This window comes from Leptidea sinapis, chromosome Z (assembly GCF_905404315.1).
Source record: "Leptidea sinapis chromosome Z, ilLepSina1.1, whole genome shotgun sequence".
In the NCBI taxonomy this organism is placed as follows: Eukaryota; Metazoa; Arthropoda; class Insecta; order Lepidoptera; family Pieridae; genus Leptidea; species Leptidea sinapis.
Genome location: NC_066312.1, coordinates 23,079,457 through 23,103,699, shown reverse-complemented (window position 1 = coordinate 23,103,699; position 24,243 = coordinate 23,079,457). Strand labels below are relative to the sequence as shown.

The following is a 24,243-nucleotide window of genomic DNA, read 5'->3' as shown; positions in this document are numbered from 1 at the left end:
TCTGCTGTAAAACAGTTTCATTACAACAACAGGGAGCATATTTTATAATTCTTGATGTTATGATATATTATTAACAAATTCATAAAAAACATTATTTTATTTATTACTAGCTGATACCCCGCGACGTAGTTCGCGTACGTATTTTTACACCTTGGGTTACATTACTGGACTTTTAGTATAGATCCCTAATTTTTTTGAAAATGTTATAGCTGTTTAGCCTGTAACACTCGGGGATAATGTAGCTTCCCAACAGTGAAAGAATTATTCAAATCGGTTCATTAGTTGCGGAGCCTATTCAATGCAAACAAACAAACAATCAAATCTTTCCCCTTTATAATATTAGTATAGATATACAGAACAACGTCTGTCGGGTCAACTAGTAATACATAAAAATACTGACGTTTTCTAGTGTTTCGTGTTCGCTAGCATACAGTTTCCTAATTTCAACGATTTTATTTCGAGGTGTCACTACATTTTTCGAAAGATGCCTTGTAGTTGTTTGGCATAAGGGCCACCACGCCGCATACGTAGAGTTCGAAAATTTACGCTTTATTTATTATTTTAATTTTAAAACGCTTTTTCGTTTCATAGAGTTTCAAATCACATCGATTCTAAAGAAGTATCACTTCAAAAATTTGATGTAAGTAATTGGCAATGATGAAGTCTACAGTGATTGGAAATATGCAATCAAAGATAATGAGTTAAAAATGAAACAAAAATATATTTCTGAATTATTTTATATGTAATAATATGAAGTGTAATAAAATGATAAGGATTTATCCTATTTGTGTAAGCTTTTACATTACCGCTTTTGTAATTGCCAATTTTTTTAATATTATAATAAATGTAATATTAATTAATTAAATTATTATTAATCTAATAGTATAATCGATAAATATAGTAATCTATCCCCAGATAGACATTATATGCCTTCGCGGATTTTTCTGTAGACCTACATAGATATAACATACACAAAATTCCACTATACATTATTTTATTATATTTCAAAGGGCTTAGACAGCGTTTTCTTTGCAAGCACCCAGACGGCTTATTTTTTCCGACATCTGCAACAAATATTTATATATGAATAGGATTTTGTTTTATGATAATATGTAGTGATAGCAAACCACTGATTAATTTTTGAAAATGAGTGACCACCCTCAGTCGATTGAATTAATAAGTTTTATCGTAACGAATTAGTATAAAAAAAAGGAAGCCACCGATATCTTGCGCCCGTTCTCCTGAAGCCATATATTTTCGAATGAGTGATAGTTATATAGTGTATAATAGAAATACCTACGTGTATTAATTTGAAAACCATGCGTCCAGATTCAGTAAGTGACACTTCAATTACCTAGGATATCACTACATAGTATAAAACAAAGTCGGTTTCTCTGTCCCTATATCCCTATGTGAAATCTTTAAAACTACGCAACGGATTTTGATGCGGTTTTTTTTTAATAGAGTGATTGAAGAGGAAGGTCTATATGTATAATGACACCCATTAAATGGTGGAGATATACTTTTATTTTTGAGGTTTCTAATGTCATGTCGTAAATAATTACTTTTTTCCGCTTACATTGCAAAGGCAGGCTGAACCCTACGAGATTTATCAAAATAATTTACTTAGTATTGAACACATTGAAATGGTCTACAGAAAACTCCGCTATGGTATGTCTATCACTTATGGATATCCCACAATAACATTTTTTTGTCATTTATAGGTACGACAAATAATGGCTAATTTTAGAAACGATTTTAACCAATACAGCATTAATTCTTATCTAATTAAATATATTGTTGATTTAATATAGATCTATATGGCCCTTTACAGCATATCATATAAATAAATATGTTCGAAGATATTTTAAAAATTGCGGGATGTAGTTTTTTATCATTTTTTCAGTGAATGACATAGGCGCTAGTTAATAACTATAAGGTACTAGTGATTGTGACTACCCCACATTAAATTATAAAAAGATATATCTGGAAAGTAATATAATAAATATTACGATATTTAAATCTACCAGAATAAATTGCGGAAACTAAGGACACGAGAAAATAACATTTTAACTTTCTAAGTATCAAAGTATTAGTCTACTCTAGCGAAGTACGAGGTCTGATCAAAAGATAACCGTTATTTTCAATTTTTTCAAAAAGTATTAATTATTTATTCATCAAGATAGTTAATCTTGTCCCCACCAAAGTTATCCCCCTCATATATAATACACTTATGCCAGCGTTTTTTCCAATCCTCGAAATACTTCTGGAACGCGCTTTTTGGTATCGCCAACAGCTCCTGTTTCGATTTTTCTTTTATCTCCTCAATCGTAGCAAAACGCTTTCCTTTCATCGGTGTCTTCAGTTTTGGGAAGAGGAAAAAGTCAGCGGGGGCCAAGTCCGGTGAATACGGTGGTTGAGGCATGATAACGGTTTTGTTTTTGGCCAAAAACTCACGCACAAGGATTGTGTGAGCTGGTTTTTGCTCAAAATTTAGCAATTTTGGAACAATCTTCGTTGCCGCACGTTTCATGCCTTAAACATCCGTAAAAATTGCTTGGCATGAGTCGAACGATATGCATACATCATCACCAACCTCACTGATAGTGATTCACTGCTTCAATCTCGAAGAATCTTCGATATTTTCTCGGCCTTCCAACCGATACCACAATTGAACTTGTGTTGTGCTCATAGTAGACTCGCCAAACGCCACAGTCAACATTTCAAATGTCCTAGCGCATTTAATTTAATTTTTTACACAAAACTTAATACAGTTTCTTTAATCCATTTTGTCGAATAGTAAAAAATTGAAGAGCACACCAAAACACGACTAACCTTTTTATCTGTCAAAAACAAACTGACAATCCAAAATGGCTGATATTGCCAAGTGCCAACATATATAACAGACAAAAATTAATGAAAACATTTAATGTGCCATAATAATAACAGAAAAAAATGCGAAAATCGAACATACGTAGGTAACTCACGAAATTTGAAAATAACGGTTATTTTTTGACCTCGTATAGACCACAAATCACTATTACTCTAACGTGGTATTTAGGCACAAATAATGTCATTTTGAAAGCTGATAGCACCACAGAATAGATAGATAGTAAAAGGCTCATGTAGTCGGGGCACGCGTACGCCACAGTTTGTACATTTCCGTAAATGTTAACTAACAATACGCGCTCCGCATATCAGCACGTTTTTGACAGCCATTGAATAAAAACCCTTGTAATCAATACAAATATTCCTTACTGTGCTGTATAAGAGTGTAAGACTGATAGCGTGTAGGTACATCTTATCATCGATAAGTATTATACTTATTTTATTTCAAAACAATCATTACGATATCGATAAAGAGGTATCGATAGTTTAAGTATAGTCTATGAATGTCTTAATTGACTTCTTATTATTTACATAAATCCAATATTGGCTAGATGCTAAAAGGTATATTATGTTAATATCAAAGAATTTTATTTTTTATTGGAGCTTAATCCTTAAGAATCAGTTTTGAGCTGTTATGGTATATATGTATATATATACTTGGTTTGGATAAATTATGAGGAGTAAAAATCAAGCGTATGGATTCACGTACTTGGCAGTGAGATTATGACTTATGTGTACACTTTCAATCCCAATATGCCCACAGCGTAAAACAATTATTGCAAGTTACAACAGTATAAAAATCGTTTCCAAGGTCTTCAGTTTGACAAAGAGCTAATTTTGGGATCAAATATACTAATCTATATTTTTTTTTATGTACAACCAAGCTTCTAGACCTTCAACCGAGAAACTACTTCAAAAGTAAAAATTGCTTATAATTGGGATTTATTATGAAAACTCCTGTCGTGCGACTGTTTGACCTGTTTTCAGATTTATAAAAATTCCACTCATAATGGAAAAGTGGATCGAGGCGACTGGGAGACAAAACTGGTTTCTTGCTAAATCCAACATAATAAAAAGGATGGATAATATTTGCTCAATTCAAATAAAATCAAGACAGCCTACACAAATAGTCTTGGAAAGTTACAATATCAATATAATATTAATTACCAGGGAAGTAATAAGTACACGCATAAAACACAGTTTTTTTTTATAAGTATTCTTAGTTATTCTGTATATACCCAGGCGCCAGTAAGACGTGAGATTTTTTAAACCGTACTGCTTCTATACGCACTGCGCGTGCAGAAATAAAATGTCCAAAACAAGCAGTAACGAATGATTAATAAAAAGAGAAGCTATAAGTACTGATGAAGTATTAATAATCTTGTTAGTCTTATGATATGTGATATTTTATATTAATAAATGGCAAACATTCCCAGAATTCATGGGTTTCGATCTATCTTTTACAATTCTTTGAAGTATTTCCTCTACAGTATGATGTAACGTATTTACCAATACGTATTATGGGTACCATAATGGCGCCTCTTTCTGCTGTGCAGCAGTAATGTGTAAGTATTACTGTGTTTCGTTCTGAAGGGCGTCGTAGCTAGTGATATTACTGGGCAAATAAGACTTGACAACTTATATCTCAAGGTGACGAGCGCAGGTGTAGTGCCGCTTAGAATTTTTGGGTTATTCAACAATCCTGAGCAGCACTGCATTGTAATGGGTATCAATTACCATCAGCTGAAAGTCCTGCTCGTCTCGTCCCTTATTTTCATAAAAAAAATGTTTGTCTCTGTTTAAAAATTAACGGTTATTTAGTTTTGCTGGAACCTTCCATATATTAATTGTTAAATAATAATACGCTGTACCTAAGAGACGATTAAAACTATTAATTTGAATTCGTTTCGTTATTAATTAATTAGTGAACAACTTAGAAAAGAAAGAAAAACTAAACATTTAAATACGATGAAAGTTTATATAGAAAAAACAGGTGGAATTAAAAAGGCACTTAAGGAAATTAACCACAAAAAAGACTGGATACCAAATATTAAAAACAAAGTCGGTAAAACTAGTAGCAATAGACACGATATATTAAAAATAACTACCGAATATTATAAAAATTTATACAAAAGTGATAAAATTCGAAAAACTACAAAAGAATGCATTGCGCTGACGGACGAAGAGCAAATACCTGAAATATTAAAGGATGAAACTATAAAAGCTATTAGGACACAAAAGTTCGATAAGGCACTAGGACCAGATCTCGTTACAAATGAACTACTAAAAACCACATTACCAGTGATCGCTCCAAAACTAACAGATATATTTAACGAGATTCTCAGAACGGAAATTATTCCAGAGGAGTGGACAAAATCAACTATAATACTACTACATAAAAAAGGAGACAAGACAAATATATCACATTATAGACCAATCAGCTTAATGTTCAATGCTTACAAAGTGTTTTCCAAAATAATATTATCTAGAATAGCCAATACCCTTGACGAAAATCAGCCTAAGGAGCAAGCTGGATTTCGTAGAAATTTTTCAACTATAGACCACATCCACACCCTTCGACAAATACTACAAAAATTTAAAGAATTTAAGAAAACCTACTTTATCGGATTTGTTGATTTTAACAAAGCATTCGATACCTTAGAACATGAATTTATCTGGGATGCATTACATTTTCAAGGAATACAAACAAAATATATTCGAATTCTGAAAAACGTTTACAAAAAGAGTACTGCACAAATAAAGTTTGAATCTACAGGTGAAGAGTTTGACATTGAAAGAGGTGTTCGCCAGGGAGACCCTATCTCACCTGTTTAGGCTTTGTCACAGTTTTGTTTTCAGCCGTCCTAGAAATGGTATTCAGGAATCTGAATTGGTCAAAGAAAGGAGTAAATATAAATGGCGAAAATCTGAATCATCTACGTTTTGCTGATGACTTAATCGTATTTTCTGATAGCCCAGAAACTTTAAATGGAATGTTACAGGAGTTAGCGGATGAGAGTATTAAGGCAGGCCTTTCAATGAATTTAACAAAAACAAAAATAATGACAAATTCTGCACAAACAGTGCAAATAACAGTTAATAACGAGCAAATAGAATACGTTCAGGAATATATATACTTAGGGCAGTTAATATCTAATGAAGAATGTATGCAAAAAGAAATAGAAAGAAGAATAGTTAATACGTGGAAACGATACCATGCTTATTGTACGGTTGTCAGACATGGGCATTGACAGAGCAACTAGCCAACAAAATTAAAATTTGTCAGAATGGAATAGAAAGAAGCATAATAGGAGTAAAAAGAAAGGATCGTGTGAAATTAAAAGCAATTAAAAATACGACAAATTTTAAGAATGCATACACAACATTCAAACAATTAAAATGGAAATGGACAGGTCATATGATAAGAGAAAAGACAGAGAAATGGGCAAGACTAATAACTGAATGGCAACCACTAGATAGCAAAAGAAATAGAGGTAGACAGCCTATGAGATGGGAAGACGACATCAAGAAGATAGCGGGGCAACTATGGACTCGTATAGCAAAAGATAGGACAGAATGAAAATCTTTGGAGGAGGCCTATGTCGGAAGACAAGCTGTACCACAGTAAAGACCGTTTGCCGATAGCGTTTAGAGGCACTTTTTTACTATTTTAGTACCTAGTATGTAAAATTTGTACAGTAATAAAGGCTTTTTTATTTTATTTATATTTAGCTGTACCTAAGAGACGATTAAAACTATTAATTTGAATTCGTTTCGTTTACTTACACCCTTATCGCATTATGTATGGAAGAGAACAATACTTGAATACAATTTGTAAAGATATAATTGATTTCGATAAAATTATATCGATATGTATATGCATGCACTACATTCTTATTGCTTACATTAATTATTCTAACATAAGTTGCATCGATTAAACGTAAAGATAAATGAACCATACGTCACAATATTATCGTTCATTTTTAGTTGTATATTTTGCAAAACAATTATATTTCACTTGACATCAATTGACTGGTCTCACTTGAGCCTCGAGTAGGTACATTTGTACACAATAGTGGCGACAGGGTAACGCCCACATGACACTTCCTCTAGTTTTTTTCTGTTCCGTGGACACTCGATTTGTAGCTGACGTTTAATTTTTTGAACTTAACACTCTAAAGTTAAAATTCCACTTGACATTGACGTTTTACTTTTTCATGAATCAGCCGGTGCTGCCAGTTTATAGGAACCTTCGACTAATTTAACTATTAATGATTATTGAAAATCATATTAACTGAGTTCGCCCGCAGCTGTGAGTTCTTACTCTGTTGGAAAATTATCGAAGAGACACTGCGACTTTCTATGTAGCCAAGGTAAAGAAAAGTAAGTAAAGTATTAGTTTGGCTAAGTAGCCATGCTAAATATGTACCTATAAAATAAAATTACATGGAAAATATTAATGTAGTCTAATTTGATGCTTAAATTTTTGTATTTCTTGTTGTTAGTAAATTTTTATATTATTCTATTATTTTGACTGAAATGAAATTAACAGAACTTATGGTCGTGCGTAACACAACAACAAATAATAATTTTACTCCAACATCAAATCTATATGAGAAAGAAGTCTTGATAAAGTGTGCGATAACTATGTTCAATTTAACATGAACCCATGGTATATCAATTTCGTGAATAAATTACTAAAACTATGACTAGGCCAGTCTAGCGATACTCTCTAAGAAATAAGCGATTCAATCGATTGTATGAAACGTGCAGTCATTAATAGATTGACAGATGACGGCTATAAGCTGGTAAAAAACAGAGACAGCCGAAATCCACTACGTTTTAAGCGACTGTTCACTTTCAAATTTAGTGGGATTTTACTTCATCGCCAATCGCCATACTGTAATTACTAATAATATATCATATTTATGTGCAATCACTGCACGTTGTATACTAAACCCTTAAGTCCCACCTGTACTATTTACATCCTCTTTGGTACTGGCAGCACTTTCAATACATACCAGAGTACTCAACATTTTAATATTTCGACTGAAGGACGCTGTGTCCAAGTCATGAAATAAATTAAAAAAAAAACGTTCCGTAATCCCTACCTACTCTGCCGCCCGCGGCCCGCGACCGATAATAGATGCGCATTCAGCATTGTGCGTCGCGCATACCTTCTCTCAACTCGAATGAAGACTCATTCCGCATTCGGCGTACATCGCGGAGCAACGGACGTCTAGTTTGAACTGAGAATTATATTGTGCGCCTTTTTTGATAGCAACTTATTAACAGACTTTAATATTTTCGTGTTTTGTTTAATAATACTCGTGCACACTTGAATTGTCACAATGGCCACAGAAGTTGTAAACAACGTCCCGGACAACACGGCAAAGGAGAAGGAGCTCAAAGAGGACGCGCCGGTTGACAATTCCCAAACAAAAGAGGAGGCGCCTACCTCCGGTGAGAAGACCGAGGAAAAAATAGAAGACAAGAAGACAGAGGGTCAGTCCAAACCTAACATTCACAAAATGAACTACCAGCAAGATGTCGTCTACCTGTATCAATTCTCGAGAACTCCTTTGTTGCCGTCTACCTCACCATACTGCTTGAAAGTTGAAACATGGCTTCGTTTGGCCGGCATCAAGTACGAGGTAAGTCAAATAATTCTTAACCCTTAAATACCTACTGTTTGTTTTGTATAACATAATTTGTACGTTTGTTACACTTTAATTATTTTAATTTAACATATTCCTAGATATTTATTCATTTATTTAATAAAACTATTACTAATTTATTTACAATATTTTTTATATGTCATCCCACCGCTGGGCAAAGGCCTTCCCCTTCTTTTTCCATTGGTCCTTATTGTAGGTATGTTCTACGTGACTATATTAATATATTCCTAGATATATTTAACAATAATTAAACTTATTTTTATTTTCTTCGTGCAACGGTTGATGCAGCTGCCGCGAATTTCGCTTTGCGAAATGTTATTGTGAAAACACAACAGAGATAACGTTAAGAAGCATTTACTTTACTGTTATAGTACGTTCGACTAATTAGTCGTATAAAAATAACTACACACCTAGTTCTAGCTAGAGCATTTATTGTTCAAAATTCACGGGATATTCTAAAACATAATAACTATATCCATGGTAGGTACGCAACTTATCAATAAAAAAATAAGTAATTTCTTAATCAATTAACAAAATATTAACCTAGCTCTAGGTGGTAGGTACCTCCCAATAAAGAAACTTGTTGCGGGTCTGTCAAAGCTTAATTTGGTAGCTTAATGAGCTACATAACGTCCCTCTAACATAATTCCCTGGTGGCCACTCAGGAAGCAGCAGCTTCTTTGGACAACAAAATCTATTTCAGAACCTCATTCGCACTTATAATTATTAAAAAACCCCATATTTGCGTAGGTAGGTAGGTACTTCTTCGTAATATTAGGGAAGACGTGAAAAACCAGTTTTGTTTGGATAATTCCGCATGAAGACATTAATAATGTACCTAAAATAAAAGTGAAATTGCGTTTTTAATTATTAGTCTTGGTCACCACACACATATCTTTTCACAACCTTCTCGGAATTCTAGCAGATATCTGATATACAATAGGATTTCTAGTAAATGCAGCGCTTCTTATAACTCGTTAACAAAACATTTAAAACAATGGAAGTTACAGGAATTAATTTATCGGAGTTTGCATAATTTTAACGATTCTTAGATTCCATTTCACTAACAAACTAGATTTTAAATAAAAAATAACTTATCATGTGCATTTACTGAAAGGGTACAAATAACTGGTCTAGTGCGAGTCGTAGGGTTCCGTATACATCATACACCTACAAAACATTTAAATTAAGATGGCGCACATTTCGTATTTCGCACTCTAGGATTTTTTTTGTTGTTGTAGCAGCCATTATTAAAACAAGTCTGACAAAATTATGAAATACAGCCAGACGGGCGAGAATTTTTGTAATAGGTTACCAAAAATAATTCTACTAATTTGGTAGGTTTGGCGGTATCTCTTCCATAATTCGTCACAATTTAATTCATTGTTATCTACGTCGTTTTCCGTGGTGGTATAACCGGTGAAATATTTCTTATAAGCGATTGTCCTTGAGACGATTTAACACCAGACCCCTTCGGAACCCATAAAGGACTGCCCGTTCCGTTACCGACCAGCACCGTAGCGTGCCATGCATAGAGCGGCAAGTATTGTCGGGGAGAATATAGTGGGCATAGTAGAGCGTATCGTGTTGCTTGTCGTGTCTGATACGTTCATAGCACGGTCATGGTATGATACGTTGTAGTGGGTAGAGTCCTTAAATCTCAATAATATTATTAAATTACTTAAACCGTCGAGTAGGGAATATTCAAGAATATCAGCGCGTGCGTATACAAAGAAATTGCAAGTAATGGTTTTGTTGCACACCCGCCTATTTCGAATTTTTTTATTTAATACAGCATTTTCGGCAATACAAGCTAAAGATATACTCTTTAAGTTTGAAGAACCTGTTTGGAAAGATCACACTTTTTACTATAAACATTGAATATATAATATATCCCATCCGTTGGAATATAGATATAAGTTGGTTCTTTTGTAACAGGCATTTATTTTCTCAAAATAGATTCCTTTAGAATTCTTTTTGATGTCATTTCTAATAACTACTAGATACTACTACTACCACCGCTTCGGAAACAAATGGCGCTCTGAGAGAGAAGAAGCGGCGCAAGAAACTCTCCCAGCATTCTTTTTTTGCGCTCTTTTCAATAAAAATATACAATATTGTACAGTCATTTCTATCGCTGTATATGAGTAACATCTTAAGCCTTGTACACATACAAAGAAAGACGGCGAACAGAGGCCAGATAAAGGGGTTCGTTATTTTCACTCGTTGCGAACATAGTTTTATTTTTTGCTTTACTTGGGTCATCTTTCCTTTAAGAACTTAAAAGTGACCAACCCGTCATGGTTTTCATACAAACGCTCCTATGTGATCATGATATTTTGAGACAAGAAACTAATCTGATATATTTGATATAAAATATAAGAGATTTCCATCTATGTACATCACGATATTATCTCTGGAACCATGAATTAAAAAGTAGTAATATTCCTTTCGTCGCATAGAGATCAGCTAAGAAATTAAAAAAAGGATTTTGTTTGTGGAAAAGGAGGACAAACGAGCGTACGGTTCACCTGGTGTTAAGTGATCACCGCCGCTCACATTCTCTTGCAACACCAGAAGAATCACAGGAGCGTTGCCGGCCTTTAAGGAAGGTGTACGCGCTTGTTTTGAAGGTACCCATGTCGTATCGATCCGGAAACACCGCACAAGGAAGTTCATTCCACAACTTTGTAGAACGTGGAAGAAATCTCCTTGAAAACCGCACTGTGGAGGACACCACATGCTTTTGATTTTCTTTTTTATTCTTTTTGGATTTTGCGGCGTTTGATTTAAACAATCTCTCTTTTTAATCATAGCATTTATAAGTATAAAACTTGGCCAGATGAGCTACAAACATATTATCGCGATATATGCAGGAATAGCGTTTTTGCTTCCTATGGCATCCACGTGGATGACGTCGCGGGTAGTACCTAACTAGTTCAGTATAAGCCTTCAAAGTCTGAAGATGGACGTCCATAATCATTACTACTTTAATATAAAACAAAGTTCTCCGCCGCGTCTGTCAGTTCGCGATAAACTTAGAAACTGCAGCTCCGATTTTCATTTAAATTTTGACATTACTTATACTCTCATATACCAATTTAAATAGCGGCTGGCTATCAGATTACGACCGGCAATTAAATACTTTGTGTTCTATCTATTCTATGACTTAACAAATGTCTGGCATACAAAGAGTACCTAAATCTGACAATCCTAAAGCGAAAGGGCCTTTGTCAGAAGCCTAAAAACCATATTGTATGTAGTTTCAACAGCTTTTACTTTAATATAAGACATTATACATCGTTATGGTAGCAGTAGAACAACACGATGAATGAAGCCTGTGTAAAGTTCTAGTTAAGATGAATAGAATCACTATCACTACAAATTATAAAATAAAGTCATTCGCCACGTCTGTCTGTCTGTCTGTTCGCGATAAACTTTAAGACTAAAGCACCGACTTTTATGCTGTTTAGACCAATGGATAGCGTATAATTTGGTAAGTTTTTGTACACATTTTCGTAAATATTAACGACATTTGTTGGTGTCAAAAAAAAATAAGCCGTCTGGGAGCTTTCAACGATTACGAATTCTGTATCCTATATAGGTCTACAGAAAAGTCTAAAGGTATTTGTGTATCTATTAAGGCTACTACTATATCCATTACAATACATTAAAAAAATGAAAATTATAATGCGGCAATGGAAAAGCTATTTACTCAAATACGATATTAATCCTTATCATTTAATTACCTACTACGTTTTTGTTTCAATTATAACTCATTAACTTTGATTACACATAGCTTTAGGCTAGGAACATTATTCCCGAAAATCGAGGTTCTCATGAAACTTTCTATGTACAACCAAACTGTGGAATGTATTTCTAAGTCGAGTTAGTTCCCCTTCAAATACCGGTTGGGCTCGTACATGTAGAATTACGTATCATCGTACAAGGTATAAATTCTACGATGGTACGTACGTTTTAATACTTTTGTAATAAATAGTAAACATATTCTGTGGTGACTTTTTTTAGATAGAGCTGGTATTGGTATTGAAGGGGACTGCGCTGCAACGTCTATGTGTGCCGCGCCAATATGTGTAATTTAATATAAGGAGACGAAAAGTAATTCATTTTTATATATAGATTGTATGAACCAGGAACCGTTGCGGTCGTTCTCCAGAACACTATCTGATTAAAAGAAACAAACATTTGTTTTTATGTATAAGGAATATATTAAATGTTATAACACTATATTCAATAAAACCAAAAGTACTCCCCTTATCATTCTGCCCTGTGGTCTTAATTACGTTTTTTTAACCCATTTTGGTTATATATTGTTGTAGCGGCACTAACACAAACGGACGACCCATCGTAAACTTGATAAGGAACTTATGCGATTTCTCTGGTGCTTCGCAGTTCAAATATAGACGGCGATGATTTTATATTTTTCTTCTATCCAGTGAATTCTATTCTATAAAAAAATCTCACTATAGTATCGAGTTTGATGCGCATGGGCCTGCGATCCGCTTGTTTTCTGTATTGAAAAGCGGAAGAGAAATCGTTTATGATTATAATTAGTAAACGGTTTATTTTATACTGAAATGATGAAAGAAAACCGAGAATGTAAATAATGGAAGCGCGTCTCGATTTCGTCGACGGGTTTGTTTATTACGCTCCACCATTCCTTTCCCATTTGTAAACTTATTTGAAACAAAAAATTGATTGTTCGTGGCTTGCTCGCCAGATGTTTTGAGCAGTGTTGTTGGAACACTTTGTACATATTATATGTTGGGACAACGTTATCGATAAATCAAAATGCTGTTTACAATTGATAAATTTACCAAATAATTGCACTTAATATCATTTATTTTGTGTGCTTGAGATTTTTTATAATATTTAGTAAATCTCAAATAAAAAGTAAGTTAGAGAAAAATGTACCGGAGTTATCATATCATCATCATCAACCGGAAAACGTCTAGTAACCCCAAAAAATCACCATAACATTCGGTCCTGCGCTGTCCTCAGCCAACGCATTCCGGCATTCTTCACCAGATCATGACGTGTCGCCATTCGAGGACTTTTCTGCCCCACCGACCATCTGCGCTTCGAACTATGTGCCCTGCCCACTGCCACTTTAGTTTCTCAATTATTTGGGCTATGACTGATGGTGACTTTGGTTCTCCTACGGATCTCATCATTTCTGATTAGATCTCGCAAGGAAACTCCGAGCATAGTCCTCTCCTTAGCCCCATGAGCTTTCTCATCAGGGCCATAGTTAGCGACGACGTCTGGGTTCTGCAAGTCATTAAATATATTTTTTATAAACTAGTTGTTACTCGCAACTTTGTTAGCATTTACATTTACCAGTGTAACCACATCAAGACAATCATACATCTTTCATTGTTAAGGCAACGTTCGTAAGATATATTTTCGTTTGACTGTTTTTTCTCTGACTTACATTGCAAATATTGATTAATACGAATACTACGAGAATGTCTTTTAATTTTTCGGTTTGATATGCCCATGACACTTACAAATAATGTGGCTTTCTTTTGGTAACAGAATTTTCAAAATCGGTTCAGTATATCCAGAGATTACAAACCTCTTTATAATATTAGTATAAATTATAGGTAACTTTATGTATATAAAACGAAAAATGGTTGTATTACTGATCTATTTTTGTATTCATTAACCACGCCTTGATGAAGGTTCCATTTCTTTTTGTTTGCAAGGACCCCCGTTATAGTAATAGAAGATTTAGAACCCTAAAAAGAGATAAACACACAAAATTGACCCAAATCAACCACCACACAAGGACTGCACTCTTCTGCTATCCAACCCTACCCTTACTAAAATATATAAATTCATAATGTGATTCAGAGTTTAAATATCTTAATTAAGCAATTATGCACTTTATAATTGTGTAAGCAGACGTTATATTTACTAAGTACTACTACTAATTGAAGAATAGTTACATTTTAGTAACTACATTTTAAATTAAAGTGAATCAATCGTTATTTCGACAACATCCTATCAAGATTCCAGTGCACAGTAAAAACTGTGGCGTAAAAAGTCTGTAACCTGACACAATAAGATAACTGGAGCGGATACTTTTGGATCCGAACCAGTTGCAGTGGAAGGATCAAGGGCTTGTTTTTGTGCGTTCAAGTGCGACCCGTTCAAACCGGATAGTGATGGGCGAGCGTATCGATAGCTTCGAATGCAGCTAAGAGCTTATTTACACGAGGGCTATTTTTGTTTTTTATTATATTTACAATATTTAATTTATTTGCGGTGGAAGTGGCTTCTTATTGGCCAAATCACGAATAGTCACAAATAACGGATACGACTTAGGCTCGTTTGCCGTCGTTATTGTACGTGGACTTGTCCAATATAACGGTCTTGTCTTCTTAACTCGCCTCGCTATATTTTTTCTTTCTCTTTTGCTCCATTGCTTTATATAAAAGTAATTCGTCGCCATTTTTAAAAATCACTTTCATCAAAAACACGAGTAGTAGTAGTAGCGCCTGTTTACTTCACTTGCCAACTGAGTGTGAACATCTACTTGGATATTTTAACGAAGAGCGGAGAAACTTGATACCTATAATGTGATCGTCCATGCGTCACGACCTACCGATTTTATTTGTCAAAGACGGGTAAAGTGTGAATGAGCCCTAAATTTACCGCCTCCTAAGTTTTAATCATAATCTTTATAATTTATTTGCTTGTCATATTATTCTTATAGCTCTTCGATTATAGTAATATTTTATATAGTCTTATAGGTTCCGTACTCGAAGGTCAGCCAAAACTTTCGCCGCCTTTTCGTCTGTCTTTCAGCGGTATTATTACCTCCTGTCGTTAAAAACAACTTTATCATAAGTATTGCTTTTTTTGTCGATGAAACGAAACCCTTCGTGTGCAAATCTAGTTTTTATATCTAGAAATAGTTTAAAACAAAGTCGCTTTCAGCTTTCTGTTTATATATCCCCTGACTCCCAAACTAGGCAACAGATTATGATACGGTGTTCCTTCATTTAGATAATTTTTTACAGATGTTTTAAATCTGGTATATAATAAAGCAAAACTTGGTACATTTTTTGTAAGTAGAAAACAAGCATGTTGTTTTTGTCGAGTTCCTTCAAATTAAATTAATATCTCTTACGTAGGCCAAATCCTAAGAGACACTTAGAAATGGTGTACGAGAGCATTGTAGTTCTTCTGAAATGCTAAAGCATCTCTTATCTGTTATCATGTCTTGTTGACTGTTGTATTTATCATATCTTTAATTAAATGGTTAAAATTGCGTTTTTCAGCGTTATTTACACTTTTATGTCATATTTATCCTTGTCCAAATAAATAGAATAGTATTCTTGGGAATTAAATGAAGATTATAGTTAGTTATCTAGTACATTACATAATATCTCAAAGAGACAAAAGTATGTATTATAATATTATGTTATAGAGAACACGAGCAAAATTAAAACGCAATTTTTTTACGAACATTTTGGTTACTTGTGTGGCAATCCACATGACTATAGTTATTTGATGTTAGCTTTGACAACTCACAGCGGCCCAAAGAAGCGCAGTTTTTGCCGTTCTATAGAGCTGTGTAATACCTTCTAATTGTCTTAATAGGTGTTAAAGCTATAGGCATATATATATCTAGGTAGCGCTGATATCGTTAGTGGCCAAAATTATTGTCTGAAAAATTTGTGTAATGCTCTTTTTATATACTTAATAATGATTACTTTAATGTAAGGCATAAAATGCCAAAACGAAATGAGACATTCATCTTGGTCTTAAACCTGACCGATCGCGATGTGTCCATTCCCGTCAGCAGCAATACGCATAACGCAACTCTTTAGCTTTTCATTTCGAAACCTCGTTAATGCATCATTTGTTCGTATTGATTTAAAAGTCAGCAGCATGACACAAATATATTCACATTTTTACGACTTTTTTTTTCTTAGCATTTCGTTCAGATTCATATATTTATTTTAAAATAGGATATGACATCACTTGTTGAAAGTCAAAGGTAAGCTAGTATAAATATTTTTTATTGATATAACATTAAAAGATAAACTGAGCCGCACACAAATGAAAGTTAATAAAACAAAGTTATAATACAGATAGCAAATAAATATCTACTTGTATTGTCCATTTATCTCATGTATGACAAATAGTGAGCATACAATATAAACTCACACAGCTTTCCTGTCCGGCCATTGCAAGCTCCATAGCTGAATTGGTTATATTATAGCAGGCTTCGTTATGCTCGCGTAATACTGCTTGTGGCGGCGTCGTGGGGCAAGTCGTTTCTCTAAAATATATTCGAGGGAGGTGATGATCTGGTCTACGCGTCAGGCACTTGAACGGGCGCTATTTGTGTTGGCTAGATTATTTTGTCATCAGTAATTCTGCTTCATGTTGTTTATTTTAAAATTAATATATATATAGTTACAATAAATCATTTTTTCAGAATGTGGATATATTGCTCCCATAATATCTGTATTTATGTAGTGTTTGTGGATTGACGACCCATATCGCCGAATGGTTGGTGACCTACTAAGATAAAGGTCTCGGGTTCGAATCCTGGTAGGTGCAAACATTTATATATCATGAATATTGCTCTTTGGTTCCGAGTCATGGATGTTTATTTGGGTTGCAAGACAACGATATATTTAAATACATCCTTGTCTTGCAACCCATAGCATACACGATGCCTAGTTTGGGGGAAGACAATTTGTGTGTTTCCTACAAAAATTGATACATCTTTTACCTACTGTATGATATCTTTTAATGTTGTGTCAATTTAGGACGCGGAAGTAAAACTCTAATGTCTATATTTCAACGGGACACCTCGGTTACTCACCTGGTGTCCGTTTGGTAGTCGTCGGACGCGTCATTACTGGTGTCTTTATGGTGTCTAGTTTGGTAGCTTACGGGAACCACGGTGGCACGACTGGTTGAGCCACCGTGGTGTCTCGGTCAAATATAGCCCTAATACTTAGGAGTGGTTGAAAAATCTGTGAATAGTTAGTTTCTTTTAACATCTTGAAATGCATCGTGAATAATAATGTCGAAAACAATAATGTATAGAACGTCATTGCTATTGGATAATAATATTATTTCGAAACAATGTATATGCATATATCAGCTCATCACTATGCCAAAGATATCTCTATCTTAATTACAAGTGAACTCTGAAATCAAAGGTTAACGCACGTAGTCTCTTTTTTAAATCACAACAAATAATATGCATAGTATTATACCATAATTATATTATTTGCCTTTCGTTTTTTATTTCTGAAGAGCAAGCAGGGGCAAGTGCCTCACCTGATATTTATCTATTCGATGATAAAATGTGAAGATAAAAACATGATCACTTCATTCCTTGGATGGAGGGGTCATGTTCCAACATGGGTGTTTCCTTCTGAGGATTTGCCAAAAAAGTAAAGAAGGAGAATAAATGAAGGTAAACACATGATAGCTTCATTCTTCGGATGGACATGTCAATTTGAAACATGGATCAAAGATTTGTCAAAAAAGTAAACAGCAAAACCAAACCAAAACTATGCAAAGCTGTAAATATATCGTTGTCTTGCAACCCATAGCACAGGCTATGCCTAGTTTGGGGGAAGACAAGTTGTGTGTTTCTGAAAAAAAATTATACATCTGCTATACCCAATAATTGTTTTTTTTTGTATTAATTTACATACTCGTATTTACTCGTTAAGCCGTTTGAGTATTTTTGTTGCATCGCTTTAAATAATCCATCCAATTCCACGGATTTATATGTTTCAACCCTAACAGTAACGATATCTCAGCACGCTTCGTCTACTTTAGAGCCAGCTGAGCTACAGTAAGTAAACTCTATCAAGAATAAATGAAATTATCGATACAATTGAGCGGAACGGGCCATCTCTAATTGAACAGAATATACAATTATTGTTTTCATTCGTCATCGCACTTCAACAATTTTTGCTGTTTAATATGCGTGTAATACTTTGAGTACCATGTACTATATATTTTACTTGTATTTGATTATAATGAAATGAATATATATACATTATATACTAGCGTATAGACGAACAAGTATGCAAGATAGAAGAACGGAGATACAGCATGATACAAAAGGTAAGCGAATCTTTTGTTCCTGTAACCGATTTTGTTTGACAAGTCGTAAAGACTTAGCCATTCTTTGGATTAGCTCCTTAGTATTTTAAATATTAAACTAGCCACTAGCAAACGCACACATTGACAAATCAAAGTTGGTTACGCATTATCGGGCTGTCAAGTCGTCTAAACTTTATTCGAAGCCTCTCGTTCTACTTAATCTCCGAAGAGGCTGTGCCAATTTTGATGGTATACGTTAGCTGACTCATGGCTAATGGGTATTCGTTTGAAAATTATGTTACGGTTGCGCATAGATAACACCCAAGATATAGAATACACCTTGAAAATTCCATTTTTGATGGCCAGGTTACCACGTAAAAAAATCGTGTACCCGGGTAGTTGTCGCGCGCCTGGGGCTGAAAAATAGGACGACATCGGAAAATTATAATATTATAATACTCAAAGCAGTTACATCAGCAATCGTGCTTAACACCCAGTTTATGTTGGTGAATGTTCCAAAAATATATAAGGTGCCGAGCTAAACGCGTACACTGTCGGCCCCAATAATAATATTATAATTTCGACCAATATTGTTTCTCAAACATGCCTGCCTTTCGCGATGTATTTATAAACAAACACTCAAAACGTTACAAACCTGTATCGAAACAGTATCTTTTCAAACGACTCTAAAATGTTGCAGAGTGCAGTTACCTTAATTTTATTATAAATACTAAATCTTGATTCGTGTGCGAAGAAGGCGTGTATGTTATTAATTATTGTACTGTGGCAGATAAACGCTGCTTGATACCTAGTTCTTGGAGTAACAAATCGATATTCGGTCTCCGTATCACTCTTCTTCACATTTCTAACTAAACATGAAAATGAAGTCATATTTTTACACCTTCATTTATTCTCCCTCTTTACTTTTTTGGCAAATCTTCAGAAGGACACACCCATAATGCAAAATGATCCGTCCATACAAATAATAAAGCAATCATGTTTTTACCTTAATTTATTCTCCCTCTACTTTTTTGGCAAATCTTAAATTATTCACAGATTTCTCGCTACCACTCCTACGTATTAAGGCTATATTTGACCGGGACACATACAGCCACCAGAGTCATGACGCGTCCGAGCTGGTCGCGCCACCAAATTGGTTGTGCAACCAAACGGACACCGGGTGAGTAACTCTCTATAGAGCTGTATATATTTTGTTGGTAGCGGCGACTGGTTGCGCTGCCGTGGTGTCCCGGTGAAATATAGCCCTTAGAGTTTTAGTTCCGCGTCCTTACATTGACACATTGAATTTAGGTACAAAAAGATAACTCTAAAACTATAAGAAATAAGAACGGATTGTGTTTGCAACTGTTTAACTTTGTGTAAACAAACGTTACTGGATGTCCAATGGCGTCCCAATTAGGACCCTTCTGAGTCACATGATCATACATCTCCCCCTTATCTGACCCTTTTTAGGGTTCCGCATCTAGTTCTGTTCCGTACTCCACTGTTAATCCATCTGTCTGTACCACATAAATCGCAACAGACAGCTATACATAATAATATAATAAAAATTAAAATGATCTCCATACAAATAAGTATTAAGTACATATTGCACGATGGTACATGGTTAGTATGTGTGACTCCCACTTGAGCTATTTTTAATAAATTAATATTATCATTAAGGATAACTATTAATGAGGGGGTGAACAAATATTTTTAATCCACCAAATAATGAGGCTTTGCGGCTTTGAAAACAAATGGAATAATCAATTTTCTTTTAAATTTAGTACAATAAATAATATAACTTAGATCAGAACGAAATACCCCGTCTAGTTAAAATTGTCCAAATATAATAAATCATCGAAAATTGCCGTCAAATGAAATTTAATTACAAAAATACTTAAAACGACGCAGTTGTTCATCTTTTTCAACCCTTCGTATATGTTCGGTTAACACTTGGCTTTTTTAAATTATATTATACTTGACAGGGTTTAACGGATAACAAAAATACTCCGATTTATCACATACCACTTGTACTTACACAACGCAATATGCGATGCGTTGTAACGATGAAACATAAGACAGGAATCCACTGTAAGTAAAGACGTTGAGTTAAATGAAGTACACATTATAGGGAGGCGTGTTTCATGGTGAGTGTGGTACGGTACGGTGGGGGGAAAGCGGTAGGTAGCTCGCAGACCGGCGGGTCGTTGGCCGCAACCTTGTAGCGAGCAGCCTCTATCAAATTATACTACCAATCACTATAGCACTCTCGTACAACGGTAATCGTTGTTAATAAAATAACAAAAATACTACACCTGTTTGTAATACATATTGATACTACATTCAAAGTAAGAAATATGTTTGTAATAAAAGTATAGTTTTTAAACCTCCACTGTTGTATTTTTACACATCTAAGTTGTAGTCTTCTTGTTCTCGCAAAGGATAAGGAAATATGTACTCGGATGATGGAACTTATTATAGAGAAGGAAAAAATGCGTGTGTGTCATAGAGTACATCCTCTTACATAGGAGATTATTTTGGTTTATTACCGGCATATACAGTTATATTTTTTTTATATTATTAATATACTATACTCATAATTTTAGTCCATAATTTAATTATTATCAAACTAATAAAAAGTGCTCAGCCACTATAACTACTTATTCGCTAATCGTATTTCAAATAATGCCATGTGCGTAACTTTTTTTTAGCTGTATGGTCAAGTTAAAATGACGTTTGACAGAAAGGGACAAAACAGTTTGATAGCCAAAATAGGTTAAATAGGCGGTTGGTATTTTAGTGAATAAAAATACGGAAACGGATCTGCGAAAATTAAAATGTGCATTCATTCAAAACAGCGTGGGTTGATTTCAATCAAAACAATAAGCTTCTCATCGTAACATAAAAATAAAAATATGTATACCTAAATCGATGAATGGACTCTTCTTCTCGCTTGATTTTAATTATGTGTTACTTTCTGTGAATTGTTTCGAGTACACCCAAACATAGAATATTAATTTATTTAATGACTTGACACAGTTATAAGTTATTATACTTTATTACATGGTGCGGTAGTTTATGTCATTTATTATTTTAATTGTTCCCACTTTGAACATTAGCGGTTGGCTTTGTGTAATTAGTCCAACGATACCCAGTGGTCGTGTGAATTATATATATAAAAAAATACATAAACTGTATGGACTAGTTTTTAAGATTAAATTTAATTAATTACAATATGATGTTAGTCACCATTTGCAAGTTTGACTAACATCATATTGTACGAACTGTACTTATAAAATTCATAATACTTTAAAAATGATTTCTTTATGAGAAAAAGCGACGAAACTACCGAGATATTCGCCTGACTGATTCGCATTCGCAAGAACAAAATTCTGAGCGACATCGCAACTGTCCCTGTCCCTTTAAGGCATAATAGCGTAAGTCTCCTTGGTCCAGTAATTTCACTAACTATCATTCAAAACGAAACAAAAATCAGTTTACAAAAACGGCGTTGCGGAAAAAGAGAATGCTTTAAAATCTAGGGAAAAACTCGATTTCGTAAGGGGACTTAAGGGGTATTTGTTACTATATGACTTACGATGATATCATTGAGGCATGTCTTACTGCTTCCCGCTATACCCACATTGTGGGCAGTGTATGATATGAGTATTAAATCACAAACAAAGATTACAAACATTCATCATTTGATCAGAGTAATGCTTTTCCTTTAAAAGTCGACTGTTTTTGAGAAACAATACAGAGGAAATTATTAAGGGTCATCAATTCTAAGAGAAACAACAAATAATTTTCTCCGTCCATTTAAAGTTAGATTGCCGTAATAGCGGTGAAATCCATCGCGTGGAAAAGAGAATGATGTAGAAAATACATTTTCATAGAGCTAAATGTTTGTAACAATATATTAAGTATTAGTTTGTGGTCAAAGCTTTCTCAGAACGGTGGTTGGCGTGAAATAAACGTTTGTGTTAAAGCATGGTGATGTCTCGCCGCCGTCGACACACTTTCCTACTATCGTGTTATTTCTATGTGAAAGTCATGGCACCAAGATCAGCTGCTGCACCGCGACAAGTGATCTTCAATGAGAGCGCCCAGTGCATCTCCAGTATGACATTTTGTATTGTCTTCTTAAACTGTAACGGATAATTCGAGAAGTACACTAAAATAAACCTTTACTTTAATTATTGCACTTGTACGTTCATGAACCGATCGATCCCAGCCACCGAGACAGTTTTCCTAGTTGTGACTTTTGACTTGTTACTTACAGACAACCTTAATAAAAGCAGTTATTTCGATGGATTTTCTCATTTTCTACAAGCTGTTAAAATTTCATAGCGCTGTGAAACAAATAAGAAAACATAGTTTTTCGATTAGTTGTCAAATTAATACTAATATAGATAAAGTACCTACAACGCGTATACTACTTACATAAAATACCTTTTGTGGCTTATATACTTAAGGAATAGGAAAATGGGGGGCCATTGTAAAATATCGTATTTATGTGTCGATGAAGCTCAGTTTAGGAGACATTTTTGTTTCCGTCTTACTTGATAAATAAATACTAAAATCCAATATTTAGGGCTAGCTGAGAGGTGCCACATATCTATATAGCCTTTAGCCGTCACCCACTCAAATGTGTATAAAGCACCAGGAGCGCGACGTCACTCGCTCGTTTTATCGATTTAGTTAAAACAGTATTGTTCACGCTATAACTTGCACTAAAGTGTTGGATTATGAACAAGGATAGCATAGATAGACTTTTCATAATATAATCATATGACAAGTCTTTAGAAAACACCTAAGACGTTCTAGACGTTTTAAAAGTTTGGAATCTTTGGAATTTGGCGAATTGTATTATTTGGGATTTGCATAATAATCAAAAGAATAGGCCAATTTTTAAATATTTATTTTATTAAATGCTTTTATTTCAAAATATTGTACAATGATTCTGAACAATAAAATAAAGTTAAGCTCTCATCCTGATATCAAATTTAAAATCTCAATTATTAAATTGACTTGAAAAACTTGACACGGCAAAACTGAACAAATCCATTTTTATATTAGCTTGTTTTATAGTGATTTCAATGACAACATTAATATTATATAAAAGCTTCCATCCATAACCACCCAGAATTTGCCACACAATGTCGCTGATTTTCGCAAAATGGCCGCCACTGTTAAGAGAATACTATCCCTCATGAATCTGGCAATCACATTATACAATAATTATTCATGACCGACTTCTTTTTGTAATATTAGTATTGATTTCCATATTGGTGATATAATGTGGTGACCCTGGCTAGCAGACAGACACGAATACATATCATGGAACCAGATTGTTTATAGCCTCAAGCGTTTTTGATTTTTTTTTAAGTGGAAGCCCAACTCAATTTCTATAAAAATAATTAATAATTTGTTTGTTGCCAACGTAAATCATCTGCATATTTACTTTTATTTCAACGGTCATAAATATTCCAATAGAGAGATATATATATATATTAGCAACATTGATAGATATCCGGTGACACATAATGAGTTATTTGAT

At 34.2% G+C, this 24,243-nt stretch overlaps 1 protein-coding gene and 1 long non-coding RNA gene across 2 annotated transcripts in view; one reads left to right on the top strand and one right to left on the bottom strand.

The window, feature by feature from the left end:
* Positions 1–721: 721 nt before the first annotated feature.
* On the bottom strand, positions 722–3,042 carry LOC126978954 (uncharacterized). The gene is made up of 2 exons (XR_007732731.1): positions 2,597–3,042; positions 722–1,064 (listed from the first exon to the last, which is right to left on the bottom strand). It is a non-coding gene; the product is annotated as an uncharacterized LOC126978954 (long non-coding RNA).
* A 5,012-nt stretch (positions 3,043–8,054) lies between these two features.
* Positions 8,055–24,243, top strand: part of LOC126978873 (failed axon connections) — a 53,921-nt gene continuing 37,732 nt past the window's right edge. Inside the window, exon 1 of the mRNA XM_050827988.1 lies at positions 8,055–8,543. Coding sequence (XP_050683945.1) covers positions 8,241–8,543 — 303 coding nt within the window. The 5' untranslated portion in view covers positions 8,055–8,240. The remainder of the gene's footprint in view (positions 8,544–24,243) is intronic.